The sequence below is a fragment of the Oryzias melastigma genome, linkage group LG13 (genome assembly GCF_002922805.2).
Source record: "Oryzias melastigma strain HK-1 linkage group LG13, ASM292280v2, whole genome shotgun sequence".
In the NCBI taxonomy this organism is placed as follows: Eukaryota; Metazoa; Chordata; class Actinopteri; order Beloniformes; family Adrianichthyidae; genus Oryzias; species Oryzias melastigma.
The window spans coordinates 16,276,887-16,292,670 of NC_050524.1; the positions used below are offsets into that span (position 1 = coordinate 16,276,887).

At 38.9% G+C, this 15,784-nt stretch overlaps 1 protein-coding gene across 2 annotated transcripts in view; it reads right to left on the minus strand.

Annotated features, from left to right (window-relative positions):
• The window catches only part of LOC112149376 (Down syndrome cell adhesion molecule-like protein 1 homolog), a 106,433-nt gene that overhangs the window by 79,175 nt on the left and 11,474 nt on the right, over positions 1 to 15,784 (minus strand). For both annotated transcript variants that reach the window (XM_036214795.1, XM_024277031.2), the window contains exon 3: positions 8,664 to 8,810. In XM_036214795.1, coding sequence (XP_036070688.1) covers positions 8,664 to 8,810 — 147 coding nt within the window. The remainder of the gene's footprint in view (positions 1 to 8,663; positions 8,811 to 15,784) is intronic.

The window sequence follows — 15,784 nt, forward strand, 5'->3', positions numbered from 1 at the left end:
GAGGACAGTAGTGATGCACAGTTAAAGAACAGCATCAGTGTGTCAGAAGAAGGGCGTCATGATGATGCACCAATCTGCATTTAGCCAAAAGAAATCTGACAGCAGTCTGCAGTATATGTGCATTAAGTGTAGACTAGAGCAACACATATCAGGCGCCATGCTGCAGTTATGGCAAGCAATGATCTCAGGCACAAAAGATGAAGCTCGTACCGCATGAAAGGAAAGGTGTGTTGGTCAGTAAGGTCGCAAGGAATCATCGACGCACCGGCAAATATGCACAAAAACCCCTCGCGCACACCTTGTGGTTAATGAATAACTAACTAGCAAAGAGGAAAGGGAGCCATCTTCTCTGAGTGAGGCCAAATGAATTCGCAGAAGCGCTATGCAAATGTTGCCTGGGCTAACGAGACTGCCTGCATGATTGGAGTGCCATTGAAATTCTCCTCGTGCACAGCCCTCCCTCACTTCCTATCTGCCTCCCACCCTCCTTCAATCTCCCTCCATCTCTTCCGCCATTTCAATCTCTACACTGAACATCCATGTTCCTGAGCAGTCACCATATCTGTCTACACGTATGGGCCTCATACCCACGTCTTCCTGAAATCCACCAATCGTCATTTCTTTTTAACATTTAAACCGGTGTTATCGACGCAGAAAAAGAGTGCAGCTCTGTCAGCACCTGGACAGCAGTGAATGCCCTTGTGTCTGACTCTTTCTGTCTGTCTCACCAACCCAAAACCACAGAGTCGGCTCAAACAGAGCGCGCTCAGAGTGGCTTTGCACCTGTTCTCTCTGTAAAACATCCAAACACGAGTCCTGAATAAATAACCCAACCTAACATGCATCACTGCCAGGTTTGTACACACACAAATACACACAGACCGCAGCCCATAAACACACACATTAATAAGTAAACACCACCCATTTCCCTTTCACAGTTACACCCTGCTTGCCCTCTTCCTCCACTTTTTTCACAAGGTAGGAATTGCTACCCTCCTAAGGACAAACACACGGATGCTCGAAAGTGTGTAACGGTTAATGGTCAGATACTAACAGGATATTACAAAAGGAGAGATGGGGGGCACTTTAAGATGCATCTTTAATAGTAGAATCCCTAATGGTTGGACACAGGCTTTAGAGCTCCGGGCCTTCTTCTCCCTTGGGTGCTGGGGACAGCAAAAAAAACCTCAGCATACATGGATATACACCTCTCTTTTTGTCCATCTCACCATCCACTCCTATGTCTTCATGTACCTCATTCCATCATGCTTCAGCTATACCATTTTGCTATCTGCATAATTTAGCATGCTGTGTTTTTGTACTACTTTGTCTTTCCATTTCTGCTTATTCTGCTGTTTCTGTTGTTCACTTTAAGGTCTGATGGAGTGGAGGGAGAAACCCAGGCATTGTCGCTTCCCTATCTCCTAATATGTACATTAGAGAGGAAGGGAGGGATGAAGTCAAGAGTGGATAGATGGAGGCTCACCAAGAGTTTAGGGCTTCTGCAGAGAGGCCACAAAATGGAGACTGGGACAGAAGCGGCAGCAGCTGGGGTGATGTTACACTTCACACAGAAGGGGGAGCCGGTAAGTGTGAAAGAGAGGGATTTCATTACTTCAGAATGCTCTGTTCACACTGTAGAGTTACACACCTGCAGTATGTCTACTTTCTACATTGCCCTCTATCAATCCTTTTCTTACAACTTACAGACAACTTGATTGGGATACATCACCAAAATTCTAGCATGTAACGTGTTTGAAGAATTCCTGAGAAACATTGTAACTTGGGTTTAGTGGAATTTGTGACTGTTCACATTTGTTAAAAATTTCATTGGCAAATTTAACCCAAAATTTCCTCTGAATTAAAAAAAACAGCTTCAGATGGGACATATTTATATGATAAATCCATATTTAATGCTGACACAAATGCCACTATTTTCATAGAAATGCTTAAACATATTAAAATATCTTTAGTCAAAGGAAGAAAATACATATACTGATTGAAAAAAATTGAACAAAAGTTGCAAAATTATGAACTTTGTGTAAAACCCAGGTTGAAGCATTGACCAGCATGCTGTGAGAAACTGGAGTGAATTTTTGATTTATATTTTGAAAAACATGTCAGGTCCTCTTACTTCACATTTGGGCCAAAAGAATTGATAACATACCCCAACATTTTATATACAAATGCACTGCTGCAGAAAAAGGTTCTTGAAGTCAAAGAAATAAGGTCAAACATAGTCACTGTAAAGTAGGGATGTAAAAGATATTAGATATGTATCGAAAAATCGATCGGGCAGTGGGAATAACAGCAGTATTGAGTAGGGATGTAAAAAAACGCTAAGTATCGAAAATTAATTGAGCAACTGCAGGATTGTTAGAAAACCACAGATATGAACAAGATTATGTTGGTTAAAGGATATAAAATCAATTAAGAAGTAAATAATCGATTTCTTGCAAACTGCAGTTTCTCTTTCTGTTTTTATTTCTGCCATCTCTGTCATTTTATGTACATGTGATGCAAACAAAAAGATGTCCAATCATAAACTTGCGTCTTCCAAGTCAATACCTGAATGCATCTCTCTGACAAATGTCATGCATTATTTTTTATTGTTTTAAATGCCATAGGAATAAGAAATACCTAGATTTTAGTGTTTCAAACTGTTTTGCATTGCCAAAAAGTTAGTTGAATCCTTCATGCATCGAATTGTGTGAAAAGAAAAGAGACACATCCCTATTGTAAACACTTCGATTCACCTTAATCACAAACTTTTCAAAGCCTGTTTTTGTTATTGAAATGTTGTGAAACAGCTACTAAACAGTCAGATTAAATTAATATTTCATTTCTGTTGTGTAACCTGAGAAAATTGCCATATCTTTGATTCAAAGAGCACTCCCTCTGTAATTTAAGCAAATAAAATGTCCCTACATACCTTAGGATAAACTAAGGATGGGGCACCAGGAAGTGGCTCCATATTAGGTACCTATTTTATTTACGTTTGGCTGGATAACTTAGGGTTCAACTCCCAGTAGGTTGGATGAGATAAATCTATTGTGGGTCCTTAGGCAAGACCCTTTGTGCGATCAGCCTTCCTATGTAGCCACAAGGGATCCCGGATTTGAGTCTCCCTGTGCCGCCCCCCAGCCCGGATAAAATACAGGGCTGTGTCAGGAAAGTCATCCGGTGTAAAACTCTCTGCCAAACCAAATGCACAGATCGGAGAAAGCTGCGTCACTCTGCTGATCCCTGAGGGAATATGCAGAAAGTTGTACAACTACCTATTTTGTTTATGTCTCTTTTTATATACCGGTTTTTCAATTAGATTTGGTTAAAAAACTAATTTTGATGAAATGAATATGGTGACATTGTAATGGCCCTATAGAAATATGAACAAACTGTGACTTAAACATGATGCATTCCATCATACTGAACTTTGCGCAAAACATTTAAGTGATATCTTAAAGAAAAGCAAAAAAATGAGAAAATAAGGGAAGAAATTGGCATATATGCAGTTTTATCCTGTGTGTTTGTTTGTGCATATGAATGTAGTGGAGCTGAGCCATGGTGATGCGCTAATAAAACTCAGGCAGCGATGCATCCTCACACCTTCCTCATTCTGCCTGCCAGATTGCAACCATTACCATGGTGACCAGATATAACTCAAACTGTTTTAAGCTCCAACTAGAGGAGGAGATGGATACTAACAAAGTGACACACATGCATGTTCACGCACAGCGAACACACAGATGAAGTTCCTTCACCCACATATGTCAGCGTGTCCTCTTTCAGCTTCCTGACTGACAACCGAACAAATGCTAATTGTCTAACAGACAGCAACACCAGCAAACCATTAATTAAAAAGAGAGACATAACTAAATACAGAGGTACCACAAGAATGTAAGGTTTAACAGCTGAGTAAAAACCACAAGAGCCAGTCAACACAAAAAGCCCTTTTTGGTTTGATGCCTGTGTGTCTGTCCTTGTATCCTCTCCCCCCACATCGCGCTGTGAAAAGGACACAAAAGTAAAGAGATTTGGCGGCAAAATAATGACACAACACTCAGGCAGGGTCTACTCACAGTGAGACCAGCTGTCAGCAAACACCCTCTTTTATAAAGCGCATTGAAACTCAGCTTTATTGACCAGCACAGCTCTCTGCGGGACATGTGTCATTTTGTCAAACCATTATCACAGCATAACCTAGAAAATGTAAACCACTAGAGTCTCTCGAGAGACATCAGGAGACTGAAAAATACTCATGCTAGTGTTACCTATTGGATATTCAGTGGATAGATGTGTTATTTGGATGTGTGCGCTGTATGTATGTGTATGTGTATATGTGTGGGTGTATGTACGGATGGATGAATAGATGTTTCATGAATTGAAGAAACCTTAGATTAATAAATTCATTGACCAACAAATTCATAAAGCCAGGTAGAGGCTTGGACATCCAGTATGTGCATGTGTGTGTGCACCGTTTGAGTGTTGGTCATGATGTTGACACAGGGCACCAGTCTGTACCAGGGAGGGAAAGACATAAGAAGAGGCTTTGAGCCAAAGATGGACAGAAAGAAAAAGAGAAGCTCTGTGTTACTGGTAAAAGCTATTCATCAACTGTGAAGAGAGACGGTCTCTTGGAAAAACAACTGAAAATGAAAAAAAAGCCTCCAAATTTCTTTTAAAGTAAATTTGGTGAGTCCAAAACCATTATTTTTTAAGGTGAACTTCCCCTTTGGCCACATTCAAAACATTGCTTATATTTGCCGACATAAACAATTAGAAATTAGTTATTTATATTTGTCTTGTGGTAAATCACCAATTTAGCCAAACATTCTGCTTTCTTTAGCATTTACATTTGACATTTTCTTTGAGAATATCTTTCCACCAGTTATAAAATCATGTTTAAGTTTTAACATTAAAATAACGAACACACAGAAATATTAGCATCTATGCAACATAAATAGACAAAATGCTTGTTATCACAGACTTTCTTTTAGTTCTACAAATAGTGTCTGATGCTGATAGGGTATATAATGATAAGTTTAATAAAAAGAGCATTACTTTTCATGTAACACCATTAACAGTATTTATTTTTTAGTATTTATAAAAAGAAAAACTGACAAGTCGTCACTAAACAGCTGACAACAGCAGGACCTTTCAGCAGAAAATTTTGACCCACAATGCAGATATTGCACTTATATGTTTCTGTTTTGTGTCCAACAAACATAAAATTCCCCATGAAAAACTTCATAAATAGAAAAAATTATCTTCAGAAAGGCATGTCCAAAGTCTGACCCATGGGTCAAATGTAGCACACGTTCAAATTTCCAACGGCAAACAGACTCCTTTCATAAAATCTATAACACATGGCCCCTAGCTTTCTAAAAACTCTTTGGATGATTTTTTAAATTGTTGTTGGCCAAATTACATTTTCATATTCACAATTTAGAGACACAACAACACAAGACATGCGATCTACAGTGCACATATGCAAAAGACTTTTATCAAAATTCTAGAAATGTCGAAAAAAACACAATTTCGTAATTACACTGTTTCCTAATTATGCGAATAAACAAAAACCACCTCACGCTGCAGATCATTCAAAAACATGGCAACAATGTGATTCACTTTGATTCACTGTGTGATGCAATGGGACCTCTTGTGGGGGTCCAGATGCCACGCACATCCTACCTGTGTGGCATCTGGTTGTTGGCAAAGTGACTCATTAAATTAAAAAAAAAGTGTTTTTGTTGCAGTTTTTCGGAATATGTCAATTTCAATACGCCTCAAGGCCAACTTTTCCAAGCGCAAAAACTTTTTTTTGATAAATTTGAAATTTATTCAAATTCAAATTTATTATTGCAAATGCAATTGGAGCAAATCACAGTCAATGAAAACACAGCTATTAACAAATTGAGGATTGTAACCCTTGTGCTATCCTAGGTAGGTAAGAGTTAAAATAATGTTTGGCCCTCACAAATTTCCACCTTTCCAAATTTGGCCCCCTTTGCAAAGTTTGGACACTCTCAGTGTAGAATTTTTAAACAAATCACAAATACAATGACACCCTCATATCTTGCTTAAGCCTTACCATTAAAATCTAAGATTAGCCTTATCTTAGATAAAGTCTAATTGTTGAGTATGTTGTAATTTCCAACAAAACTACACAAAAAATAATTATGGCAATTTTTCAAATACCTCTGAAAGTGTTTTTTCTAAAAGTTTATCTGATCTAAAATAAGCTACTAGGGACATATTTGATTAAATACACAGACCAAAAGAACCTCTACTCATTTTGATCTGTGGTTCGTCTTTATATGTTTACATATTTATACACCTTTGCTTGTTCGAATGTGCATGTTTCACCAAGAGATCGATAGCATACTCCCACTGAGCTCTTACTACACAGCCATGATACAGTGGCTTTAACAAACACCCAGACGGCCTCACGCAAACACACATGCACACACACAGCTATGAGTCAAACAGACTTGCCCGGTCTCACCACTCTCACACTGAGGCATCCGTGACAAGAGAGAAGGGAATCCAACAACAAGCTTTATCGATCCAGACTGGAAACCCCCCCCAGGCCACACACACACAAAGACACACACACATACTGCTGTTGTAATGGATCAATGAGCACTTCTATGTGAAGGACAGAGTCATACAAAGAGACGTGCAGAGAAACACACCTTTTACACACACTAACACACACTGCTGAGACATGAAGCGAATACTTCGTATCAAAGAGCAAGATAAGGGGCAGAGGGAGCAAAACGTATCATCTGACCTAAACAGTCTCGTCTGACATCCTGCAATTTACCATTGCTCCATGGAGCAGATGTTAACTGCGGCACACACGCCTGAAGACACGCGTGTGCACACACGCACACACAAATGTCAGCACATTGATAGTGTGGAAAGCAGCAGGCTCAGTTTCAGACTGAAATAAGAACTACTCATTTAAGCACTGACTAATTCAAACTGAGACTCTGATGAAGAAGAGAGCAGCTCCAAGACATGCCAAAGCCAAAAGGTGTGGCTGCTCTCTTTTAGGTGCCTGTGGTGAGCAGCTAAAGAGCCGGTCCCTCTGGCTTTCACGGCCATATCACGGCTGGAACACGGAAAAATGTCATCCCCGTGGTACAGACGCTGTTACCAGTGGACTGGTAGTGCGATGGCCGAGATGTGGCCAAGGAATCGACGCGCATACACGAGGTACAAAATTTGGCCGCTGTACACACGGAAAGAATTTTTGAACTGCACAAAAATTTATACCGCCGGTGACTGTGTGTGGTACAGTCGTCCAATGGCCATGGAACAGCAGTGCCAGTGTGAGATCGGGCCGTGGAGCAAATGCCGGCACACGCGCTTAAACACTGAAATTTCGCGTTTGTGCACAGTCTTTGCACAAACGCCCAGTCTGCGTTCGTACCACTGCTTACAGCATCCGTTTAGCTGAACGTGGGAGGACGCGCCCACACCCAGTTAAGCAGTGTTCTGGCAGTGGAGTGGCAGTGGAATGGACTCCGGCGTCTATATCACTGCCATTCCACGAACATGCATAAAGTTAGCGCGTCTAAGCGCATGTGGCAGATTTTCCAAATGTTTTACCTGTGATATGGCCGTCAAATCCTGTGGGACCGGGTCAAACAGAAGAATCATTCATCAAGATTAAAAAGAAAAACTCTCTTCACACAATCCCTTTTGTCCATTTTGCACAGGTATGCAGACATAATTTGCCTGTCAGTGTCGAATGTATCACAAACATTAAAGACCCACTCCAATGAAAACCATGTTTTTGGTTTTTAACTTGTTCTATTAGCATTTCCTCATGATGGAGGACATATCTAAGAAAAATAGGCATTAAATTGTGTTTTTGAGTATTATTATGTTCAAATCATTGTGAATCAGGAGCAGACAAAAAAAAAGCAGTTGAAAAAAGCTTGTAGTAGTGATGTAGAAACTACTGTTGGCAGCTCAATTTAATACATCCACTTGCAGACAAATAGATCCATAAATATTTTTGTTTTCCTCGTCCGGGCTGACATCTGTCTCAAAAGTGTACGTTCCAATATTGCTCGCCATGTTGTTATGTTGGGGGTGGGAGGAGCTATAAGCTAGAGGAAGATGATGGGAAATAAACTAGTGTTGCTCTGCAGAAACTACTTCCTAAAATAAAACCCTTTAAAAATAGATCAAAATATGATTAAAGTGGTGCTTTAACATTATCAGTGTCACTCAACTCAAAAGAAGACCTAGAATGCTCAATTTTGTTAAATAGAATTCTGTCAAACCACCACAGATGCCAGTGAAATTGATTTGCATTGACCCAGGTCTGTTAGGTCTGCAAAACGGCAAACAGGGAGTAAATCTTTAAGCCGAGTAAATTGAGAAAGAATCGAGGTGTTTTAGTTTCCTGATCTAAACTCATTTTAAATTGCACTGCTTCTGTAATTAACCATAAAATAAATAAGAAACAAGAGCAACATAGTATCTTCAACATGAACCTTAAAGGTCTCGTTGCCCTGAAGAGCTGAATCCTGTGGTAATCTGATCTGAATGACTTCTAATCTCCAGACGTATCAAATGACCAACTTATTAATGTTAATGTGTTGTTTTTGTGCTGTTGTGGCGTCACTGCTGACTGAATGTCCTACCGGGGACGATGGAAACAGTGTCTTTCTCCCAGGACACCACGCTGACGTACTCCTGGACGGCGGAGGGGATGAGGCACTTGAACACGGCAACATTACCCCGCATGGAGCGCTGGTCGGACACACGGACTGTGTAGGGCTCCCTAAACACTGGAGTGTAAAAAAAGAAGTGATATTAGTCAAAGGAAGCACAGGTGTGGATGACAGTTCAACAAGTTTCATTCCCACATTGATAGAAAAGGAATTTAAGAAAGATATTTCCATCAAAACTTTCAATTTATATACATTAAACTTTAACTGGAAAATAATACAAATATTTGTTTGTATTAACATCTATTTAGGTTGTGCTTCATCCCCTGGTTTCCCGTCATTACAAAATTATTTATTTTCTTGCAGTATCAAATATTTTCAAATGTTTTAAATGCTCCTGCAAAATATACCCTTACAGATACCCTTTGCTAAACTTTTTGTTTGTTCCTTTTTGTACATAACTTCACAAATGTTTGTTATTCTGCCTCCACATTTATTTTCTATTTGATTTTTTTCAAACCAGCTGTGTTCACCTTACCCCTTCAACTTCTAATAATTTCAGTGTCTCACTCTAAAAGCCTGAAATTTTAATGTCACAGTTTGACTGTAAGGGAGGATGACTAGGAACCACTGTATGTTGAAGGGGATGCACAGTGATAGGCTGCTGGCCTTTTAAAAAACAACGCTTCAGATGCTATGAGACGGCGAGGAGTGGAACTGTCACATGCAGGCGCCAGGCACCAAAAACACACCCTCTGCACATGGCATGCAGAACACTAGTCTGTGAATCTGTGCCAGTGTTCAGAAAGGATGGTGGTGATTAAGACAAGCTTAATGATGAAAACAGTAGCCTGTAGCTAACCGAATTATCTCTCCAGTTATCTGTCACATTTAGATTATTGAGGAATGTGAAATGCTGAATCAGAGCATACATTTTCATTAAACAAATTAGGTGAAGTGAAAATAAATTAATTGATTGTTTTAGTGAGTAGGAGAGATGGGTAGTTCAAGGGCATGTCAGATGGAGAGACTATTTTCAAAGCTGAACTGTGCAGGTTCATTCAATAAAATGAAACAAAGACGCAAAAAACTAGGCTGGGTTGATAAAATCAATTAATCGATGTAAATCGATCTGCTTAATAGATTAGTAATCGATCCATAAAAGTAAAAATTGATCTAACGCATAACGCTAGCTTGATGCTAATCTATAATGGGATTTCTCATAGAGGTTAATATCACTAGAGGTGACATGCAGGCTTTTTACTATTGTCCAAGATATTTAAAGACCGACGCCATATTGGAAGGGTATGAACACAATGAGACATTGCTTGGCAGACACAGTAAAATGACCATAAAATGCTTTAATGTCTGGTCTGATCTGAGGCCTAACACATATCAACAACATGGTCAAACTCCACAAAACAAAGACTGGTGGTCCTGCTAGAAAACGTGGAAATAGTGCAAAGTCTACAGCTGTCACTGACTTTGAAAAGGCTATAAGATCAGCCAAGACTTCACTATTGAGAGTAAACTCACTCAGATCTTGTTAAAAGGTTCTCCTTTATCAGCTGAAAGAAATAATTTACTATTGAAAAGTCAAATTCTTGTTTTTCCAGCTCTGTTTGTGCAATTGTAACACAGCAGTAAACAGGCGCTTTACCAATCCAATATGGCGTCCAACTAGCTAGCATGCCATCTCTAATGTTATATCTCATTGGAATTTATAATAAGGACGGCTAATGCTAACGCTTGGTCAACCAAAACATACATTGCTGGCTACAATAATATCTTTATATACTCACGGACATGAATGCTCCAAACTCTTTTAAGGAAACATATTTTTTAAGTAACCATTTGTGGTCTAAAACCCATTTTTTTTATACTTTTTTCTTCTGGAAAAAGGTGCAATGCTATGCCGCGATCGCCACCTAGTGGCCAAAATGAAACGCCTTCCAGGAGAAGCAGAACAACTGTTGGAGCTTCTGTGTTTGTGTACTACTGTATGGCATCAATAATCTCATTATAATTTAACTAATATATTTTAAAGTATGTAAACTGTATCATAATAATATGAATATCTTCAAAACATATATATATATATATATATATATATATATATATATATATATATATATATATATATATATATATATATATATATATGTGTGTGTGTGTGTGCATTTTTAAACAATTTTGTCTAATTGTGTAAATCATATAAAATCAAAATTGAATTAAACTGAATTTAATTGAGAAGATCAAAAGAGTCAAAAAAATATTGGAATAGAATCAATCCAGGCTCAATTGAATCGAATCAATTATTGCCGATTCCCAGCACTAAAAAAAAAAAAAAGACATGATGAGATCCCCAAACTTTAGCAGTCATAATGCTGGTAATGCAAATAAAGGAAAAGAAAAAAAAACTAGGCTTCTTTTAAAAAATGAGGACAGTAAAGGTTCAGCAATGTTGAAACATAAAAACAAATTCACACACACACAACAGTAAAGGTGGCCCCACCCTCTGGTGAGCTTGCTCTTTCCCCCAGCTCTCCAGTGATATAATTAACGCCTAGCCTGAAGGCCGGTTTCCTTGGTCATTAATAATGCTTTATGCCATCCACTACAGTGACTAGAACCCAGCAGAACCAAAGCTGATGTCCTTGCCCAAATGCTGGAGAGTCTTTCACCTTAAAGTTCAAAGTTTAATCTCTTAAGCCTTTTTCTCTCATTTTTACCTTTCCCGTCCACTGTTTTACTTTGCTCATTTTATATCGGGGAGGGGGGGTTGTTGTCTGCTAATTTTTGAAGGACAAAATATTTTTTTTCCTGAAACAGGTGAACGGAACACACTATGATGTGGTGAGAGAATATATCACCTGACAAATAGGCTGCTATTGTGTTTGCTGAGGTTTAATCTGTAAACAAATCAAAGCTTAAGCACACATTCATTCTAATCAGGTCTTCATTTTAATTCTTCATCTAAACAGCCCCAGCTTTTCATCGACACCATCTGTCTGTGGATCAATAGCATGGATCGACAGAAAGGCCTCGGCTGTGGTGGCCAAGCCGATCTTTACAATCATTTATTTACTCTCTGACTGACCCTGATGCCTTCTGTCAATAACAAGTAGGATCCCCAATGACCATTGAGCCTCTCATAGAGTGCTTTAAATCAGTTTGACAGCTTGTAAATATTTACTGCTCTAAAGTCAGTCACACATTACACTCCATCAGAAGTTCAAAGCCAGTCAAGGTCATTTTAGGTCATCTTACCTTGTCTTAATATCTGGAATTATTCTGAAATGAGGGTTAAGAAAGTACACTACACTAATTAATATTAGTTTCAAAAAGCTCAGGGCAGAAGTATATTCCGGTACGCACCCAATGAAACCAGCCCAAAAAGAGGCAGCTGTTTTAGTGGCACCATCATTAATCATGATTCCCTTCCAGATATGGCAAACACAGAGAACAAAAAAAAGCATCACATATTCATCTTCTTAAGCCTTGTAACATGATGAAAATGCTAGCCCAACTGATTTGTGTGTAAATTGCACTCCCCCTCATCACACGTGCAGCAGGATTGTTAGAATGTTACTGATGCCTGACTATATGCAGCCTGGTTGCCTGGAAACCAGCTCAAACATGGGTCTGGGTAACTGGGCACACTGGGAGGCAAGTCTTGTATCACTGTCGCTTAAATAATTAACGATGGGGAAACCAAATACGGCATTTACTTATTCATAAAGCCAGCGACTAAAAACACAGAAAATGAGAGAAATGAAGGAAAAGTGTAATGCAACACAGAAAAGATGTAGGCAAGTAGGTTTCATTTGAAATTTAATTTGAAAACAAAATGAACAAAGTTGGTGTAATGACCCACTGAATTACAATCAAAATGTTAAGAAAAAAAGAAGAAGATTATGTGATAGGAAAACTGAAAGATAAGAGAGTAGAGCTTCATTCTGTTTATTTTTTATTTTTTTATTTTTATTTTTTGACAGAAACTTTTATTTAAGAATTTCAATTATGAACATATTTACTGTTAGCAATCTTCATGCTTCAACCCACATTTAAAAGCTTTCATCTGTACCAAAAACATACATGTTTGGCCTAGAAAAGTATAAGAGAAAAATAATCTAGGGTTAGTTTTGTTAGTTAGTTTAGTCACTAAAAAGGAGAACAGTGTTTGGCATATGTTTTTTTTAATCATAATACATTGGCTCTGACCAGTTCATAACAATAAAACAAAAAAAGTTTCAATTACTTATGGTGTTGTGTGTTTCTTTTGTACTGACTGATATAAAAAAAACGTAAATTTACCTTTCATCTCGAAGAGTGAATTCTTTTAATATTGTGTTCAGGTCAAAACTAATTAGATTTCAAGGGTGAAAATTAGTAATTTTTAACTGAAAAAAAGGGTTAACTAATTTCTAAGTATGAAAGCATGAACATTTTTTAAAAATGTTTAATTAAGCAGGTAACCAAACCAAAAAAATGCAAGCTTTTAAACACCAGCTCCAATGAAAATGGCATTTTTTGTGTGTTTATGGTACTATTTTTCTTTTATGGAGGACAGAATATCACATAATTAAGATGAAAACTACCTTTCTGAGTATTTATTTATTCAAATCAGTGTAAATCAGGAGCAGTTGAAAATATGCTGATTCAAAATTGTTATGTGCCAACTACAAGCTGCAAACCACAAGCTCCCTGCTCCGCTCCTTTCCGATGCATCTACTTGTAGATACGTAGATCCATGTAGGTCTTTGTTTTCCTCGTATCTAGATCAAAACTGTGAGGCTGGATAGCTGTGACATTGCTCATCATTTTGTTGCACCGGTAATGCTAGGTTGTGAGGGGCTGTGAGCTATAAAAGGAGAGTGTAAACGAAGGGATGATGGGATATGAGCACAGGCTTACTCTGCACTAGCGGTCGCATCCACAACTCAGAGGTGATTTCTGAGGAACTCTTCAGAAATTTTGCAGAAACTACATCCTATAAAATTACAAGTTTTTTTTTTTTTTTTACCTCAAAATGGCATAATCATAATTAAAGGACCAGTAGGAAACCTTTTAAAATATATCCAAAAAGGATTGGAGGGGGACTTTAATTCTTTGTGGCTTATTATGTTTCTGTTTATGTAGAGCTAAATATCAGCTCCTGTTTAAAAAATGATCAAGTAAATATAAAGCTTATGTCTTTCTTTTTTTTAATAAACTCTTTATTGATTCAAAATCAGAAATGTATTGGTAAGACTAACATGAAACAAAATGAGAAGGAAATAGAGGAGGGATAGAGAAAATGTGATGTAAAAAGGGAGTAAGAGGCAGTAAAACATGAATCCTTGGTGAGGAGGAGGAGGAGGTTGGGTAGACGTTCCAGCGGTGTCTATCTGGAAACTGTCAGCTGTCATTCCCTTACACCACCTGAGATGCCACGCCTTATCACTCACCCCGTGTCGCCCATGGCAACCACAGACAAGCACGGGAGTGATCTTCTGCGTCGGGTTAAGGGTAATGAGGTGCGCTCACACGCACACGAGCCGTGAAGCAGTGGAGTTGTGATTGCTTCGGCATTTAATTGATTAATTGTTGTAATTATTTACAAGGGAAGGTCACTGCAACACCCGTGCTTGCTGAAAGGTCACTCTCACGCTGGAGGGACTGTCCGCCATATGGGTGTGTTTGTTTGAAGCAAAGAATCCAGCATCATCTTCCAGAATAGTTCCCCCGCTGCGCATGAGTGAGGTGTGGAACTGCTGACTGTTCATGTGGGTATGACAATCAATCAAAATGCCTGCCTTCCTTTTAGCATAACCTGAAAATCAACTTTTTTTTCATGATTCTTTTCACATCTTTCCTTGTCTGCAGCTCCCTCACTTCTGCCAAACACCCTGACAAAGAGCTGGCAACCAAACATCGAGAGCCAGCTTGAGGAAAATGGCTGTGTGTATGCGTCTGCATAAATGTGTATACGTGTTTGCATGTGTGTGTAGTTAGGGGACTTTCCAGTCCATGGACAGATGGAGAGACTGGGAGACAGGAGGCTTGCTGGCATGAGATGCGCGCATGCTGTTGTGCGTGTTAGTATGAGCGTGCACGATGTCTGCGTGTTTTGAGAGTGTGCGTGCATTTGCATGTGAACCCACACAGTGTCGGTTTTGAACCTGCACATCCAGTTTGCACACCACCTCCGGTCACGTGTTCAGGGTTTTTTTTTGTGTGTGTCTGTGAATGTGAGACAGGGTGGCAACACCTTCTCACAGTGTGTTCAGCACCACTCTCCAGCTTTGACCTTGCCAGGAAGTGCGGACAGGTCACCAAACCAACTGGCTGTGCGCAGACTGTGTCTGTCTTCTAAAATGTTTTTAATCCACAGAGTCACAACATGGCTTCCCAAAACACTTCACAGTGAGAAGCTGTGGCTATGAGACACCAACATGAAAATATTTAAAGGTAAATGAGCACCTGAGCATCTATTTAAATCTCTTACCCAGGTATTTTCTGCACTATAAGGTGCACTTCATAGCCTTAATTATTCACAAAAATAACAGTGCTCCGTATAATCCAAAGCTCTGATTAAGTATGGTTGTGATTATTGATGTTGAAGTGATTTTAAGAGGCATACGGTGTTCTTTTGAGGGTGGTGTTATTGCAAAGAAGCTAATGCGGCTAACTTGTTGCTATGACAGACTGTTTTTTCTTTTCCTTTTTTTAACATTACTAACAAGGTTGGGAGTTAGCTTAGTCATCCATAGTAATGTTTGTTTTAGCTGTATCAGTTTGTTTTTTCTCATGTTACAAACTAGCTTGGGAGTTACAGGTTTTCTGAGTAGGCTAATGTGGCTAACGTATCACAAACAAGTTCTAGACTTACTGTGAACACATTCAGACTGACTGACTGGCTTATCTCTGACTCTTTCGTCTCGCTTAAATATGAAAAAAGTTTGAAAATAGACCATTCACATGTGGTGCGCTATGTGCTACGGAAAATACCTTAATCAAAAAAGCTACGACAAATCATTTTAGCTTTAACTCATAGTGGTGCTAAATTGAGTACCAATTGTACTTGACCAAAGGCCAAGTCTCCAGTATTT